The sequence below is a fragment of the Notechis scutatus genome, chromosome Z (assembly GCF_049901735.1).
Source record: "Notechis scutatus isolate UNSWTSFEM ecotype Mainland chromosome Z, rNotScu1.2, whole genome shotgun sequence".
NCBI classification, from domain to species: Eukaryota; Metazoa; Chordata; class Lepidosauria; order Squamata; family Elapidae; genus Notechis; species Notechis scutatus.
The window spans coordinates 116,612,881-116,632,601 of record NC_142025.1 but is presented as its reverse complement, the minus strand read 5'-3'; the positions used below and the strand labels follow the sequence as shown (position 1 = coordinate 116,632,601).

General features: G+C 38.3%; 1 protein-coding gene across 1 annotated transcript; it reads right to left on the bottom strand.

Annotated features, from left to right (window-relative positions):
• Positions 1 to 682: 682 nt before the first annotated feature.
• On the bottom strand, positions 683 to 7,144 carry LOC113427836 (vomeronasal type-2 receptor 26-like). Its single transcript, XM_026690373.1, has 4 exons — positions 6,374 to 7,144; positions 3,120 to 3,347; positions 2,284 to 2,410; positions 683 to 1,587 (listed from the first exon to the last, which is right to left on the bottom strand). Exons 1-4 carry the CDS (start codon positions 7,142 to 7,144, stop codon positions 683 to 685), a joined length of 2,031 nt encoding a protein of 676 aa, XP_026546158.1.
• Between the last annotated feature and the right edge of the window lie 12,577 nt (positions 7,145 to 19,721).

Below are 19,721 nucleotides of genomic sequence, written 5' to 3'. Positions count from 1 at the left end.
ACATATCACACCTGAGCTACAAATATACTCCTTTATTGATTCTGATATCCTTTTAACTCAATTACTTCAAGTAGAATCTAGGATTATTTCCCTTTGTTGCTTGATTTTAAATAAGTCCAAACAACATTACTCAGAAGTTTGATCATGGCTAACCATTAACAAACAGCAGATCTCTTTTAAAGAAGACCTAATTATTCTTTTCAGTAAATACATCCTGTAAATAATCAGAACTAAAATAAAATATTTCATTAAAAGCAAAATCACTCATGAAACAATGAAAGATTTTATTTTCCATATCCATTCATAAGAATTTGATATACTGTTATATATGCCAAGGATATACAATATCAAAAAAATTGGCAGAACCAATAAACATGTCCCATTTTATTCATAGAAGAGGATTACTTATTCAGTTTCAGAGCAGAAATACATCAATCCATGGTGGCACGGTGGTTAGAATGAAGTACTGCAGGCTACTCCTGCTGACTGCTGGCTGAGTGCAATTTGGCAGTTCAAATCTCACCAGGCTCAAGTAGACTTGGCCTTTCATCTTTCCAAGGTCAGTAAAATGAGGACCCAGATTGCTGGGGGCAATATGCTAACTCTGTAAACTGCTTAGAGAAACTGTAAAATGGTATATAAGTCTAAGTGCTATTGCTATTGCTAATCCATAATTTAATAATCAAAAATGCTTTTTCTTCACAAGTTGTTCTTTGCTGTTCAGCTCAGGCCTCAGCAAAATAATGTAGCATTTGGGGAAAAAGATACATGCCAATAACCCAACACTAGAAGTTAAGATGGAGAAGATCTCCACAGCTACCATATACTTTCCTTTGGTGCTCAAATATGTTGGAACAAAAGACAACCAAACACTGCAAAACATCAACATGCTAAAAGTGATGAACTTGGCTTCATTGAATGTGCCTGGCAGGTTCCTAGCCAGGAAAGCCACCATGAAGCTGACCAGAGACAGAAACCCCATATAGCCCAAGACAAGGTAAAACATCACAACAGACCCCTCATTACATTCTGCTATAATCTCTTCAGTCATGGATCTCATGTTAAGTTCTGGAAAGGGGGGAGAAGTGATCATCCAGATCAGACAAATGGCTGCTTGAATGAAGGAGCAAAAGAAAATAATTAAGATGGACAGTCTTTTCCCCAACCATTTCCTCATGCTGGATCCTGGTTTGGTGGCCATGAATGCTGCAATGACCATGATGGTTTTGGCCAATACTGAAGAAATGGCCACTGAGAAAATAACCCCAAAGACAGTTTGTCTGAGGATGCAAATCAGTTGTGAAGCTTTTCCAAGGAAAAGAAAAGAGCAGAGGAAGCAAAGCAGAAGGGAGATTAGGAGAGTGTAGGTGAGGTCCTTGTTGTTAGCTTTAACAACAGGAGTGTCTTTATACTTGATAAATATTCCAAGTATTAACATGGTAATGACTGAAAATAAAGCAGTAATCACAACTAAGCTGATCCCTAAAGGTTCTTCAAAAGTTAGAAATATTATTGATTTGTGGATGCATCGAACTTTGTCCTTACTTGGAAATTGATCTTCTGGACATTCAGAACAGGCAATTGTGTCTGTAAATAAGAGACATACTATAACCTCTGTGGATGCATTAGAAACAAAGACATACTTGTTCCTCCCCATCCTTAGCATCACAAAATAGGCCTTAATAGAAGCATTATCCTATCCTTCATCCTTTGCAAAGTGCGTCCTATGTTCTGGATCTCTCTTACCCAAATTTATCTCTCCCAGCTCCTCTGTAACCCAAGCAAAGTCCTGAATCCCTGAGATAAGAGAAGTTTCATGAGCATGAGGCAATCCAGTGCCTGTATCGGACATTTTTTTTCTCCATTTTAGGAATTACTTTAAAGCTTTTCACTCTAGTTTTATCCAATTTTACAGTATGTGTATACTTTGTAAAGTCTTTCAGCATGTGGATTGGAATAAATGAAATAGAGAAATTGGGTATACATTTAAATAAAATTAATTTACTATCTGGTCAATTAAGTAGTGAAAAATTCTAACATATCACACAATACAGTTGAACAAGGTAGAGTGAGATAGGATGGAGTAGAATGGAATAAGGTAAAGTTGAATAAGGCAGAGTAGAGTAGAGTAGAATATGGTAGAGTGTAATAAAGTAAAGTTGAATAAGGTAGAGTAGAGTAGATAGAGTAGAGAAGAGTAGAGTATGGTAGAGTGGAAAAAGGTAAAGTTGAATAAGGTAGAGTAGAGTAGAGCAAAGAAGAGTAAACCTGAGAATAATTTACCTGACATATTTGACATCTTCCCAGCAGAACATGGATCACAATCATAGCAGCAAAATTTCTTGCCTTCTTTCTTTTTCTTCTGATAGCCAGCAGGACAGAGATCATTACACACTGAACGGGGCAAAACCTGTTGATAAACCAGGAAGTCAGCACTGAAGACTTGAATAATACTGGACAGTCATCCTCTAATCTACATGAACAAATAGAGTAATAGAGGTCCTAAGATCATGAAATGAAATGCCACACTTGGAAATCTCTACAATACTTCCTAAATATTGCATATGGTTACATCCAAATTATTCCTTCTTTTCCCCTCTCAGGATCAAATGAAGGAAATGAAAATGTGGTTTAAATTATTTAAATTAATTAATAAGTGATATGATACTTATTACTTAGCTTAGTACAAGAAAAAAAACACCAATAAAGAAATCACCACATTAAGCATATCTCTGAGTTCCAGCTCTATGGATTAAACTTTCATCCTGGTCTCATTTTTACACTATTGTTCATATAATGAAGTCTGATGTTTTGCTTTATCAACCCCAATGAAGCCAGAATCTTTTGTCATCTCACTGATTCTCAAACTTTTTATTCCTCAATATTATTTTATAGTTTACTTGTGTCCAGGGTAATAGTAATGTTCCCCATTCCCTCCCCCTCCAAAATCCTTGTTATTTACCAATTATAATTCCCTCAGAGCAGGAAAGAATAGTCATACTTTAAGTTCAGAATGGTTAATTTTAAGTGATTAAAGCAGATGAAAGGCTATACAATTAAACTCATCTCTGATCTCCCAATCTTCCATCCAAAACAATAAAATACCTCAAAATCCATACCTGCTTAAAATCTTTGTGCCAAACAATTAAATCTTCATGAATGACAAATTCATTTCCTGCAAGTGTTTTGGGATCCAGCTTTCCAATTTTCACTTTGCGGTAGGAGTTGTTTGGAAACATGATCACATTTGTAATATCAAATCCAGAAAGCACTTCTCCATGTTGATTGATGGACACAGTTTCTCCAAATGAATTATTGAACGAAAGGCCTTGGAGAAACCAGTGAAGCTAAATTTAAACAAAGAAAGAAAAAATAAGGGTAAGCAAAAAGTGGATTAGATCAAGATTTCCTGAAATTTATATCTATAAAAATGAAAGTGGCATTACTTAATACCACACTGATTTCTGTCAGTCAGTTTTAAGTATAACTATCACTTAACCATGACACACTGCATAATTCTTAATTATGGGCTTCCATGGGAGAGACAAAACTGGGACATCTCTGAACATCCTGACATCATTGTTGATACCTGCAATCCAAAAAACTTGATTCAAAAGCAATGTTACGCCTTAGCATGTCTTCTGGAGCTGGATTCTAACAAAGGCCAATAGTTGAAGACTTTATATGGGAGATATTAAGACATAGGGATTACAATTTAAATGTATCTATTGGTAAAGTTCTTGTGCTTCCCGTAAGTGATATGGAAAGTGCCTACATTCTCTTCAGAGTGACAGCCTGTAAACTCCTGCAACTCTTTTCTCATGTCTTCCATTAGCTTTCTCTTCTATAGGCAAGATGCAGTCAGTTCATTTAACATCATAAGATTTAAACTCCAAGACCCAAGTCACTATTCTTTGAACTTTGCAAATTATTGTGACCAGCACTAGACACACTGCTTTCAGGATTCTTAGGGGTCTAAGAAACTGCTTTGTGATAACATTGCAGTATTGAAACGAAGCTCCCATGTTTCTTCAGGTCCTTCACTTTAGCTATTCCCTATCAATTTTATCATCAAAACCCTAACATCAAAAACATCATCAAAAAAGCACAACAAAGAATGTTCTTTCTGTGCCAACTCGGAAAGCTCAAACTGCCCAAGGAACTGCTGATACAGTTCTACAGAGGAATTATTGAGTCTGTCATTTACAACTCTATAACTGTCTGGTTTGGTTCTGCAACCCAACAAGACAGACACAGACTTCAGAGAGTAATTAGGACTGCAGAAAAAACAATTATTACCAACCTGCCTTCCATCAAGGACTTGTATACTGCACAACTAAAAAAGAGGGCTGTGAAAATATTTAACACATAAAATTTGCTTGCAAGCAAACTCATAAAATTAACTCACAACACACCATGTACGTAAATATTGATTTTTTTTTATTAAAAAAAGCAACTTTTACCAAAATCAGGCAAAGCAGGCAGGCAGATTGAATTGCTCACAGAATCATTCAGTGATCTATCTATTTGCCATTGGCTAACTCAGTCTGTCACATAAAATTTTCTTGCCATGAGTCTGCACTGAATAATAGAAACTTCAGTCCTAAGGGAGATTCAGCTGTGCTTAAAAGCAGAGCCAAAGATCTAAAAACTAGTTAGAAAGCAAGAAATCCAACAATTTCCTGCTTCCTAGCTAATCTAAATCTCACAGCTGATGGTCGGAAAAATAGCAGTTTAGCAGGCAAGTTTGCCGGGTAAGGAGTGAGTGAGTGAGGAGGGTTCCCGGGCCATGTGGGTGGTGCAATCTTGTGTTTCTGCACAGCCTGGATTAATTGCTTGGGGGGGGGTGTTCTCTGGGGGTGACATTTCTCTGCAGCCCACCAAAATTTTCTCACGGCCTACCAGTGGGCCACAACCCACCAGTGGGCTGTGACCCACCAGTTGTTGACCACTGGTCCTTGGGGTTGCAATGAGTTGGATACAACCTCACAACTAACAACAACAACAACAACTAACAAGAGCACACAATAGATACAAACTCAAAGTAAACCGCACCAAACTTGATTGCAGGAAATACGACTTCAGCAATAGAGTGGTCAATGTCTGGAATACTCTACCCGACTCTGTAGTCTCTTCCCCAAACCCCAAAAACTTTAACCTTAGACTGTCTACTATTGACCTCACCCCTTTCCTAAGAGGTCTGTAGGGGGCGTGCATAGCGCACTCAACGTGCCTACCGTCCCTGTCCTATTGTTTCTCTTATTCTTTTATTTTTCTTATATGTACCCATTTCATGTATTCACAACTATGTATACACTTATACTTATTATCTTGTAAACAATTGGCAAATAAAATAAATAAATAAATAAATAAAATAAACTAAGCATTTGCTGAAATTATTCCAGGTTAGGTGGACTTCAGTATCTGCTGAAGTCCATACTTGTGTCAAAGCCACCCAACATTGAAGACCTTCAGACAGTACTGCTAGGAAGGGCTCAGAAGAGATTTCTGCAACACTGACCCATCATTCAGGACAATGGGAATTGATTTGTTATAATGAATCAAATTGCTACCATACGTGAATGAACATATTAACCAGGGGTGGGATTCAAATTTCTTAACAATGAGTTCTGTAGGTCTGGCCTAATTTGTGGGTGTGGCTTGGTGATCATGTGACTGGCTGGGCATGGCTTGCTGACTGGGCATGGTTTGGTGGTCATGTGACTAGCTGGGTGTGGCTTGTATGTAAATATTGTAAATATTTATGTAAATATTGATTTTTTTTATAAAAAAGAGCAACTTTTACCCAAAATCAGGCAAAGCAGGCAGGCAGATTGAGCTGCTCACAGAATCACAGATTCACTGACAGATCTATCTATCTGCAATCTATTGCCTGAGTCTGCACTGAAAAATAAAAGCTTCAGTCCTAAGAAAGGTTCAGCTCTGCTTTTGGAATAGCTAGAAAGCAAGAAATCCAACAATTTCCTGTGTTCTAGCTGATCTAAATCTTCTGGCACAGCAGAATAGCTGATGGTCAGACAAAAAGAAAAAAGAAAAATAGCAACTTACCAAAGGCAGGCAAGTTAGATGGCATGTATGCCAGGTAAGAAGTGAATGGGTGGAGTGGGGCCAGCCAGTGGAGCGATTTGCCAGTTCTCCGAACTGCACAGAATCATAACAGCCAGTTCTATAGAACCAGACCGAACAGGTAGAATCCCACCCCTGGTATCAACATTCAACACCAACCTCTTTGCAGAAGTGAATAAGTCCATTTCCACCACTGTCTCCTTTGAAAAGAGTAAGAAGCTCAGTATGCTTTTATATGATACTAATCTACTTCTGCCAATAAAGGTTTTGATTCATAAGTTATTACCTTCCAGGTGCTTTGATTTTGAAGTTCACCCCTTCTAATTTTTGTTACTCTTTTGTGTTTAGACTTAAGTGCATTCATCTCATGAACAGCATGCGCTACAGCATAGACTGCATTGTAGATACTGTAACTGTGACCAGTCATTTCAAATAAATGTCTAGGAAGATTTTTTAAATCTTCCCTCCCAGTACATGCTTCATCTCCTTCCACTGGTTTATTATTCTCTGAAAAGACACAATCAAAGCCTTGCTCCCAGAACTCTTTCAATAAACTATCTCGTTGGGTCTGGAATGGTTTGAGGGCCCAAAGAAATTTGTCAAAGCCTGGAACTTCATTGGAGTGAATACCAAAGGAAATAGCTCCATCGAACAATTGCAAATCAGAAGGTTGATGCAGACTAGTTAATGTTAAATCCATTTGAGCTGTCAGAATCCAGACTTTTCCAAGGATCATGTATGTATATTTGAGGAAGAGAAACATAAGCATTGCTGTGAAGCTTTCGCCATAGAAGACAAATGTATTGATTTTAGTTTCCCTCAAATAAACATTTATCCTACCCACCACAGAACCATGAAACATAGAAAAAAATGCTTGTTTGGGAATTCTCTCCATAAAAGCAGAGCAGATCTTGTTCTCAGAGAGAAGTGGGTCCAGAGCTTCAATGAAGTTGTCTCCACTGTCATCATTCAGAATTAAAAGGCCAACCCAGGTCCATCCAAAATGCTTCAACAAATGGATAATTCCCAAAGTCTGAAGAATTTCATTGGGAGCCATGTGATAAAAGGAAGCAGCCATCTTTGTTCCATGCTTCTTGGGAGCAAATGAGCCATAGGCAAGCTGCAATAAAATGGCAGTTGATTTGTTATGATTGGAATGTATGCCTTATATATTTCTTCAATTCTTTTCATCAGGGCCTCAAGAGGATAGGAGCAGCACTGTAAGCAATCCATATGTTTGGCAAAGAGATGGTAATGGGCAAAGTTACCCCTTCATTCCCATCACTTGAGGATGAATTTATACATGGGTGGGATTTAACCGGTGTAACAACCTATTTGGTAAGTGTGTGTTTCACGCAGCATTTGCAACTCACCTTCTACTGCAAGTCCTGTGTGTAAAACAGCTGGTGCGCAGCAATCCACTGTGGCGCACAAAGCAGCTGAGCTGGAAAATCCAGAAATAAAGCACAGACTAGAGCCAGGGTGGTGGGTGGGCCCAACAGCTGATCGTTGGAGCAAACTGGTTTACTCCAGTTTATCTTCAAAGGTACTGGTTTACCCAAACCAGGCCAAATCGATTGAGTCCCACTCCTGAGCTTATACTAAATGAACACCTAAAAATCTCCAGCTTCTGCTTGCTTTTTCAGACACCATTTTAAACAAACTATTTTCAATGTGGTGCATTAGATATGGCTAAATTCCAATTCCCCAACTTCATTAGGTCCTATTGATGCACCACTGAAGGACAAGCCAACCCCTACTTGGTAAATTATCATTTCCCATTCCCTTCGATTTTGCACTAGGGGTGAGACATACATGTCAATACCTTACATCTTACCTGAGGGATTTTGTAAAGACTGATGATATTTGACATGAAGAATGAGATATCAGCACCAAATCCACCAATGATGGCCACAATGAGATTCTCTTTGACACCACACCTGTAGTTGACAACCAACTGATTGGATCGGAATAGCAGCTCCAAAGTGGAACGGTAAGTCAGCCGGGCATCAAAATAATTATCACAGATGAAAAATCCCAGAGTAACATTAGACAAGAGTTTTGGGTTTGAGTTAATCTGTTTCACTGCAAATGCCAAACTCAGGGAATGCTGATACAACTTCAAAACGGCTCTGGAAACATAATTGAGGGATAAGTGAAATGTAGAGGGATTGATGCAAGTGGAATAGTAATAGCACTTAGACTTATATACCACTTTACAGTGCTTTACAACCTTCTTTAAACGGTTTACAGAGTCAGCATATTGCGCCTCCAACATTCTGGGTCCTCATTTTACCAACTTTGAAAGGATGGAAGGATGGGTCAACTTTGAGCCTGCTGAGATTTGATCTGCCAAATTGCAGGCAGCCAGCAGGCAGCAGACAGAAAATGTAGCCTGTAGTACTGTGTTCTAATCATTCTGCCACCATGGCTCAAATGTTCAGTGAAGCAACAATGACAACAGAAACGTATTAATTGTAATAGGCATCAGATGTAAAGACCAAAAAAGTATATGCTATGACATGCAATTCAATTGTGGAACTTATTGAAATCTTCCCAAAAAGTGGAAAAAGGCAGATATTATTGTTTGATAGCATTGAAGGCATTATGATTTTATCCAGCTTTCTCTCCTTTTCTTGTATCTTCAGGTACTGCAACATCCATTATCCAGACATTTTTTATCATTCTAATTGATGATAATTAGGTGTGGGATGTTATGTTTGTTATTATTAATGCAAGATCCAGTGGAAGTCTGATTGAATTATGTTAGTTCATCCCCATTGTTTGTTTGTTCCTGCTAAATCTGACCTCTTGTTCCCCCTTCTCTTCACATAATTTTCATTACATTGGTTTTCCCTTTTTGCAATCCTTAAATGTAATTACATAGTTGTCTCTTCTGATGATATTTTGGTGAACATCTGTGACAAGGCAAGCAAGCTCTCTTAACTTGATAAGATTAAGATTAGATTAACAGAGTTGGAAGGGACCTTGTAGGTCATCTAGTCCAAGTCTATCACCCAAGCAGGAGACCCTACACCATTTCTGACAGATGGCAGTCCAGTTTCTTCTTGAAAGCCTCCAGTGATGAAGCTCCCACAACTTCCGAAAGCAACTTCTGTTCTGTTGATTGTTCTCACTGTCAGAAAATTTATCTTTATTCTAGGTTGAATCTCTCCTTGATCAGTTTCCATCCATTATTCCTTGTCTGGCCTTCCGGTGCTTTAGAAAATAGCTTGACCCCCTCCTCTCTGTGGCAGCCCTTCAGATATTGGAAGACTGCTATCATTTCAAATCTATCAAACAGCAACACTTCCTCTTTAAAACAAAAACAAAGCAAAACAAAACAAAAATGGGGCTTTAAGGAAAAACAAAGGAACTTTACACAACAAACCTCCAATACTTTACTACCTCCACTATTTCAATACCTCAAGACCAAATATTTATAGATAATGCTTTATCTATAATAATTGATTTATCATATAATAGTATAATAATTAATTGTTAAATGACCACTAATTTACTGATTCATTGAACTGATAGAGAATTAATACTGTATTATTGATTATCTACTCTATTGATTGATTGATTGATTGATTCTTAGTAATAAGTTGATTGATTGATTTTTAGTAATAAGTAAGCTTACTTTTGATTTGTTCTCTAACTTATCAATTAACATTTATTAATTACCAACATTCATTAAATAACTGTCTACCTATCACATTAATTAGCTATTGTAATTGTTTAGTGTACTATTGTCATTGACCATGCCAGCCAGAAACTCCAGAAACTCTAAATCCTCCACTACCAAACAACAACAACAAAATAATATCTCTACCAATCACCTCCCAGACTCCTGTACATGCTTCAGATGTCTTAAAATCATCAATGAAAGCGAAAATAACATCAAATGCTACCTGTGACAATCAAGCCCACCTTGCCAGCTTAAGCTTAAAAAAAGACATAGCTGATCTCGTAAAAGCATCAAATACTTTCCCTTGTCTATGTCCATCATATTTTCCTAAGCTAAACAAACCAAGCATCCTGCCTGACAGAGTTGATAGCATAGAATCACTCATGCACTCAATAGAAAAATGCTTAGCAACATGTTTTGAAACAATTATACAAGAAAGCCTAATTTCTCTTGAAAAAACATATACAGCAGTGATAAGCAACTACCTATCAGCTCAAAATCAAATCCCAACCCAACAACCACTACCACAACTACTACCCCAACTACAATCACAACTACAATAAAAAATAGCCACCAAACTACAACCACAAATAATTACTACCCCATTAAATAATTCCACAAATGATATCTCCTTACTCATCAGAGACACCATAGAATATGATCAGAAACATCCAAATGCCATCTTATTTGGTCTTGAAGACACCAAAGTTCGTAATATCATAAGCAACTCAAATACAACAAACATCTCTCCTGAAGATATCATTGAAATAACCAGAGATGGCCCTGAGTTCAAATACAATGATGGCTCGGTGGCCCCAAAATTTTGTAGAGTTGTTTGCAAAAATGAGTCCAGCAAACACATATTCATTCATACAATAAACGCCATTGCAAAAACCAATCCCAACCACAAAAAACTTCACTCAAGACCAGACTTATCCATACAGCAGAGAATCCACTCCCGTGAACTCCGTGAACATCTCAAAAGATGTCTAGACAATGGAGAGAAGGATCTCTACATTGACAACCACGTTGATTGTATCAAAAGTAAGTCACACGCTCTTCCGGTTTGTCGGCTTCGCGAGCGGCAGGGATTTGCGAAGCTGCGCGATCCCTGCTGCGCTAGCCGTTTTTGGGGCTCCGACCCAGCCGGGTACGGAGCTAGGCTGCCCTGCAGGGGCAGCTGAAGTAGGGGGATCCGGAGAAGGGTTTGGGGGTGCTGCAGACTCCCTCCCTGGCCGGCAGAACTCCCTTTTCCCAGGACGGTGCAGCGGCGGTCCGTAATGGCCGCCACAAAGAAGCTGGCAGCCGGGTAAGAATGCGCAGGAGGAAGTGGAGAAAGTGATTGAGAGGAGAAAGTTTTTCTTGGCTCCTAGGACTCTAAGACATATTTAATAAAATTCCTGAAAAGTATGATTCTCTGAATAATACCTGCCAGAAGAGGAAAAAAGCGGCTGCTTGAAGGTGCTGAAAGGATAGCTTTCCCTCTTTTCCTACGGAATAAATAACTGGATATTAAGAAACCTATTTTTAGGTGGAAATTGGTTTTAAGCGATGAGTGGGAAGAGAGAGGATTAAGAAGAAAATATTTGTATGCTAAGATTTGTTGGAGCAGATGCCTTAAGGATTTGAAGACTAGAATATATTGTAATAAGATTTTAAACAGATTTGGACTTTCTTTCTCTTTGATTGATATTACCCCAGAAGGAGAAAGTGAGAACTCTGCCTTGGTTTGGACTGATTGATAACTTTGGGACTGTTTTATCTTTTTTATTTTCTTTTGAATATTCTGGTTGTTGTAAGAAGAAAGAAGGAGAAAAGAAAAGAAAAAGATTTATAATGGCTCTTTCTGTTGAGGAACTAAGAAAAGAATATGAACAAGCAAAAAAAATGGTAAAGATGGTGTGGAAGAAGCTTTCCTTTTCTTAGAAATGGCGCTTACTAATTATCAACAAAAATTACAACAGATGAAGACAGCAGAGGAACAAGAAAGAAAGGAAGGAGCCATCTTTAATGAATCTCAGAATTTGATCCAGAAAAAGGAAGAGAGAAAGAAAAAGAAGAGAAGAGAAAAGAAGAAAACTAAAGGATTTAAGGACTTAAGATCCAAAAAACATTTAAGAAAGGGAAAAATAAAGTGCAAAACCAATATGATGATTGTAAACAAAGGGGAAAAGAAATACGACAGAGAAGGGAAGCCGGTAAGGCAGAGGCTAGAAGAAGGGGGGTAGAAAGGTTTGTTGGGAAAAGAAAGAAAGGGAAAAGGTGGAGAAAAGCTACAATGTTTTGAAATTAAATGGAAAAAAGGAATTTTTTATGGATAATGGATAAAGTATAATTTTTTTTTTTTTAAAAAAAAGATTTTGCAAGGTACATAAGATGAGATGGTAGTATTGCAATGGTTTAAGAGTTGATAAGAGATTAAAATGTTAAAATGTTTAAAAATGATTGGCTTTAAAACTTAATAATAGGAGAGGTTTAGAATATTGTTTTAATTAAAGAGTTTAATAAAATTATGGTATTGATGTTATTATAAAATTTTTATTATAGTATTTCTTTTTAATATTTGGATTTATTGTCTAATTATGCACTTAATTGTGTTGGATGTATTAGTTAGATAGAATGTACCAAGCAAAATCTGATTGGGTATTAGATATTATTTTAAAGATTAATTTGATTAACTTAGGGGGAGATAGAAAGGCATCATACTCTGATTAATGATTTCAGGAGAAACTGATTTTCTTTTTTTTCATAAGGGATGAGACAAAGGGATGATAAAAAATGGACAAAAGATACAAATATAATGATTTAAACTAAGATGATTAATTAAGGTAGAATTAAGAAGTGTGAAATATGTGGAGAAGTTAATATAGAAGGTTTAGAATGGTAAATAAAATAAGTAATGATATGTAAGATGAGCATGAATATAATTGAAGTCCATGAAGAGAGAGATACCTGGGCCCAAGTTACTTTCCAAAAAGATTTTTTTTTATGTTTTGTGTGTTGTGTGTATATGTCTTTTTTGGGGGGAGAATTGGTAAAAACTTGTAGAAATATAGAATGAGAATAATGGTAACTAAGTCAGAAAGAATCAGATGAAATAATAACAATGATATTGAATAAGAGTAAAGAGAAGTAAAGAGAAATTGAATAAGAGGTTTTGGTATATTATATGGAAATGGTTTAAAACAGAATCATAATTTATCTGACTTGTTAAATTTACAATGGAAAAAGGTTTAAACATGTAATGAATAATGATAATTTGTGTGTTTTAAAAATTAATAAAACTTGTTTTTTAAAAAAAAAGTAAGTCACACAACCCACAACTCCAGATCCAACCCTACCTCATCCAACGCACCATGACTCAAAACTAGGCATGCATGCCCCTAACTACCTCAATTCCAACTATAACTGGCCTTAAATGCAAGTTACTCAATGCAAGAAGCCTTGTGAATAAAATACCTGAATTTCTCCTCTTGCTAAATATGGCTAAATTTGACATCATTGCTAAATATGGCTAAATTTGACATCATTGTCTTTGAAACATGGCTCAATGCATCTCTCCCTGACTCCATTACCACAGTAAGAGACTATCATGTTTACCGATCAGATCGTGAAATCTGTAGAGGAGGTGGTGTTGCTATCTTCTATAAAAAGTCCTTACATTTAAAAAACATCCAAGTTACCCAAGAGCTTGCTCTTCCTGAGACCATCATCTGTAAACCATCCTTAAATATCACATTTCAATTCTTATTATGTTACAGAACCCCTGCCTATGACATCGAACATGTAAAAACAAGCTAAATTCACTACTAACATGGGCAACATCCTGCCCACACACTTTTATCTTTCTTGGTGACTTCAATCTACCTCACATTAACTGGACCCTAAACAAATGTAAAACTGAACCCATACATGAAAACTTCTACAATGCTGTAACAAACCTGAGACTGGAACAACTAGTAACCAACAACACTAGACTAAACAACTGCCTCGATCTCATCTTCTGCAATAGTTTGAATTCAATTTACAGAATATAAACTAAAGAACCCTTTTCCAACAGTGACCACAGCATGATTGACTTTTGTCTCAACATACGTCCACACAAAAATCAACACAACTATGTGATCCCCAATTATAACTTCAAAAAAGGCAACTATGATCTTATAGACAATGATCTCTCATCTCTTGATTGGGAATTTCTATTCACTGGATGCAATACTGTTGAAGACCATTACAACATATTTTTACTTGAAGTCAAAAGAGTCATCAAACTATATGTACCAATATCAATTCCAAAAACCTGAGAAAACAGATTACCCATAACAATAAGGAAGCTTCAATCCAAAAAGAGATCACTTTGGCGGAAAAACAAATCTGGTCACGTTGCCAACTTCAAAAGCCAATACAAAAACGCATGCCACCAGATAAAGACTGAATGCACCAATTATCACATTAAACAAGAGGAAAACCTTCTATGCACCAATTTCACCCATGCTTTTTACAATTTTGTAAACAACAAACTAAAAGACTCAAGGTCCATCCCACCCCTGAAAGGACCTAATGGTAAAGACTGCAATGATGACACCATTAAAGCCAACTTCTTTAACAGATTCTTTGGCTCAGTATTTGTAAACAACAATGGATCATGCCCAGTATTTCCTAGTCGAACCACAGACAACTACAATGATCTAATACATATCGATTTTACAGAAGACAATGTTGAAAAAGCACTATGCATCTCTATCTATTGGACTGGATAGAATATGTGGCTACTTCTTAAAAAAGCTATCCACTGCCATTATGCACCTCTAAGCATAATCTTTGAAAAATCTTTCAGGACCAGCTCCTTGCCAAAACTATGGTCACAAGCCATGGTCACGCCCATCTTCAAAAAGGGAGACCCCAGCCTAGTTGAAAATTACAGACCAATCTCTTTATGCTGCATCACCTGTAAAGTCATGGAATCAATTATTAACCAATCCATCATCCTCCACTTAGAGACAAACAGCCTACTCTCTAATAAACAATTTGGTTTCAGAAAAAAACTATCCTGCAATCTGCAACTCTTACACTGCAAAAACATATGGACTACACAACTCAATCAGGGCAAAGCAATAGATGCAATCTTCATAGACTTCTGTAAATCCTATAAAGTGGTACAGAACAAACTACTCCTAAAACTAAAATATTATGGTAATCACTGGACACCTGCATAACTGGATAGAAGCATTGCTGTTAAACAGACAACAAATGGTCAAAATTGGGAGCGTCCTATCAAATTTTGTACCTGTCAATAGTGGTGTCCCCCAAGGCAGTGTTCTAGGACCAACTCTCTTCATACTCTACATAAATGACCTCTGTGATCATATTAAGAGCAACTGCATTCTCTTCGCTGACAATGTAAAACTATTCAACACCACAGACAATACTGCTACGCTTCAAAAGGTAAAAGTATCAATCATGTAGCTTAATGGCATTTTTATTGAAATAATTCACATTGCCTTACTCTAGATAATCTTCTACTTCCCAGTCTAGTCTACAGCTCTCAGTTTTCTTGGTGGAAATCTATTGTAATATGAAATTGTGGAATCAAAATATTCTAAAGTCCCACTAAGATAGCTGAGATCTGAGAAGAAACTTTGAGCAGTATGGTCAATGTAAGATCTAAAAGCCATCATAATCCTAAACTGCATTAACAGAGATATGCAATCAAGATCAAGTGAGGTACTAATACAACTCTATAAAGCCTTAGTAAGATCACATGTAGAGTACTGCATCCAGTTTATAAAAAAGATGTTGAGACTCTAGAAAAAGTACAGAGAAGAGCAACCAGGAGGATTAGGGGATTGGAGACTAAAACATATGAAGAACAGTTACAGGCTTGGCTAGTCTAGTGAAGAGAAGGACCAGGGGAGACATAATAGTGGTCTTCCAATATTTGAAGGGCTGCCACAGAGAGGAAGCTATTTTCTAAATAGCTGTAGGCCAGACAAGAAATAAAGGATGGAAACTGAACAACGAGGGACTCAACCTGGAAATAAAGGCAAACTTTCTGACAGTGAGAACAATCTTACAATAGAACAACTTGCCCTCAGGGGTTGTGGGTGCACCATTACTTGAGACTTTCAGGAAGAGATTGGAATGGTGTAGGGTCTCCTGCTTGGGCAGGGGGTTGGACTAGATGACCTATAATGTCCCTTCCAACTCTGATTATCTGTTATCTGCCATGTGTTAGCAACCAGATAGTCACTATTATTTCATGAGACCTCAAAAAACATTTCTAATCCACTGGATCATATCAACACAGTCTTGTGAACTATTATTTTATCTTATAAAGATGTAATGGAGCTTTCATTATTGTATATGTTTTTCATCCACAAAAACATATACAATAATAAAATTGTGGGGTCCTTAATATCTGAAAATACTCATTTAGAGTCTGGCTAAAACTGTCTGTGCTTTTCAGAAACCCTGATTGCAAATAGAGATGGTTAAAAACTGATGCAAAACCTTGTAATATTCTCTGCTTAATTTACACAACACCCTGAAGAGTCTTTTTATTTTGTAGTTTCTAACCACATCAAGAAATGAAAGAAAAGGTAAAAGAATTACTCACAGAGGTGGCATAAATGACTTCTGTGAAGGATGCTCACCAAACAAATGTTCCTCAAGTACATATATAACTTGAGCTGTAATCCCACCAATGAGCAGGTTTCCTGGAGTATGCCATTCATGAAGGATAGGACAAGGATCACTTATTTGGCAAGGTATGGCATTCATCTGGCACTTCATGTCAACCATCAACCATAATGTGAGCACTATCCACAACATTTTCTCCAGTGGCCCCTTATTTGTGCCTATCCACAATTACACCACTGCATATGTGTGATGATGGCACAGTGTTTAGAGTGTGCAATACTGCAAGGCTGCCTGCAATTTGGCAGTTCAAATCCCACCAGGCTCAAGATTGACTCAGTCTTCCATCCTTCCAAGGTGGGTAAAATGAGGACCCAGATTGTTGGGGACAATAGACTGACTCTGTAAACCACTTAGAGAGGGCTGTAAAGCACTGTGAAGCAGTATATAAGTCTACGTGCTGTTGCTATATGGTGAGATTATTTTTCATCAAGTAGAAATTTTCAGAACTCATTCAGCCAACACATGTAATTATATCAGTTCTCTCATTCCTTGGGTTGATATCAACAAGGTGAGCAAAGCATGCCTGATAGGCAAGCACATTCCAGTGAATAGAAATCACCACCAGAATCTAAAGGGACAAGATTCTTCCTTTTCCTTAACTGCAGAAGTGAAACGTTTTATAATCTCTTTGAATTATTTCTGAGTATTCTGTGGAAAGCTTCTAGAGCTGTGTCATAAAGCATCAATGATAATCATTTAGCTTAATTGCCTAATAAATAGCCCCCTCTACCAAATGGAACCTCCTGGGTTTGGGGAGCTATTAATTCCCTTCCACATTACACCATTGGAGAGAATCATCTTAGATTTTTAAGGAGATACCATACAAAATCATTCTATATAATTCTTTCTGTAAACTTAATCATTACCCATGGGATTCTTCCCAAACCTTATAATTGAAATCTCTACCTTCTCTGAATGTACCTCTTTTGGCAACTATTGATGACAATAAACTACAAAAGGAATCAATGAGGGTGTGTTCTATGGAGTCTTTACTCTTTTTTTGTAAAAAAATATTGATATACAGCTTCAATACATCATACAATAATAGATGTCATCCACTTAATTCCTCTATACCTTAATTAAGTGTTGATCTTTGAACATTCTTTCAAGGTGAACTGTATTGTCTGTGATAAACTCTTAGAAATATTTAATATAATAAACATGGTAGGTTTAAACATATCTCATCTAATGATTCCCACAGAATAGACTATATTTAAACACTTCCTTTTTATGACCCTGTAATTCCTTAATTCAGGGTAGAGTCAGGATGACTATATGGAGCTAAGAATTTACTGACCAGATCCCTTTCCTGACACCACATGGAGTTCACAGCAGATATTTTTTCTTTGTGCCCTAGGAGAAAAATATCTGCTGCTAGCTAGAATTGAACTCTTAGCTTTCTGAGTGGAAGATCTTCACTAGTAGACCATCATGCCACTCATAAAATATAGACTACATTGACTAATCAAAACATATTGGTCAGAACAACCAATATAATGACCTCTATCTGTTATTTTTTTAATGATATATTTTTTATTTTATGCAAACAGTCCATCTTTCATTAAACAGTATGTTATCTGGGTATAAATGTCTTGTGCAATAACAATTACAATTAATACATATTCATTACTATAATACAGAGGTGGTATTCAACTGGTTTGCTGGTTCAGGCAAAGTGGTAGTGGTGATTTGGCGTGGGTCATCAAACTGGTGGCAACCCCTGGCTGGCCATGCCCCCGACCTGGTCACCCAGTTGCTCACTTGCCCCCAGTTGTTCTCCTAGCTTTCCCTACCATGTGCGGCCATGGCACAGCATGGGAGGATGTCCCAGGGCTGCTGCACGTATGCACTGTGTGTGCAGCCACTACACATGCAGTGTTTATGTGCAGCAGCCCCAGGACATCCACCTGCCTGCCCACCCTCCCAGAGCACATTTTCTTTCTTCTCCTGGTGGACACACCTCTTCCAGCTCGGCCTGACCCAGCCTAGCCAGCAGGTGGGTGAGCAGATATCCTGGGGCTTCTCACCCCCTTTGTTGTGAGATGCCTGCAGCTGCTGCATGCTTTTTTCGGTGCGGCTGCAGCCCAGCAGCCACACCTAAAAAAGCTTGCCCTGTTCTATCTGCCAGGCCCAGCAAGTCCAAGCAGATGGCACATAGAACAGGGTGGCACCAGACCATTGGAGAAGTGGAGTGAAGTTGGAGATCACTAGCCACCTCTTTCGCAGCATAGAAATCCTCCCCAAATTGGCCAGCTAGTCGTCTCCATCTCTGCTTATTTGTTTTGTATGGCTGAGGAGGAGGAGACCAGCTGGCCGATTTGGGGAGGATTTCTGTGCTGAAAAGGTGACTGGAGACTAAAAAAACAGTCACCTCCAGCAGCTGCCCCTTTGGCCAGCTGATATCCTGCTCCTCAGCCATACAAAACAAACAGGCAGAGAAAGAGAAGACCAGCTGGCCAATTCGGGGAGGATTTATGTGCTGTAAAAGAGGTGGCTACTTATCTCTGGCTCCGCTCCGCTTCTCCAATGGTCCGGCGCAGCCTTGTTCCATGCGCTGGCTGCTCAGACTTGCCGGGCCCAGCAAATAGAACAGGCCGTGATTTTTTTGGTGAGGCTGCTGGATTGCAGCTGCACTGAAAAAACACACAGCAGCTGCAGGCACCTCATAACAAGAGGGGCGAGAAGCCCCGGGACATGTGGTCACCTGCTGGCTGGCTGGGCTGGGCTGGAAGAGGTGCACCTGCCAAGAGAAGAAAGAAAGCATGCTCCGGGACTGGGAGGGCAGGCACCGAGCAAGAGGGTGGATGTTCTGGGACCACTTAAAGGTCAACTTTAAGAGCAAGCCCATGGAAGAAGCCAAGAAATGAGAGCAACCGTAGTGGCAGCAGGGGTGACAGGCTGTGTGTCCCTCCACAAGGAGTGTGAGAGGAGGCAGATACCATGGAAGGAAAAGAGGAGCCCTGGCTGTCACCCAGGAGGGGACTGTGGAGGGACCCATCACACACCTCTGTCATCCCCGCCGACACTACTTTTACTCTCATTCTTGGCTTCTTCCATGGGGGCTCTCTTAAAGTCAATCTTTAAGAACTGGAAGACATTTTGTTAGATCACCTCCAATTCATCATTGGGAAAGGTGTAGCCCCTGAATTCATGAGAAGTCTTGGGCAAAGTTCTCTGACTTTTGAAATGCATCTGCGTGTTGTCTGCCTCCCTTCATGCTTGCCAGGAGCACCTAACTGGGGCA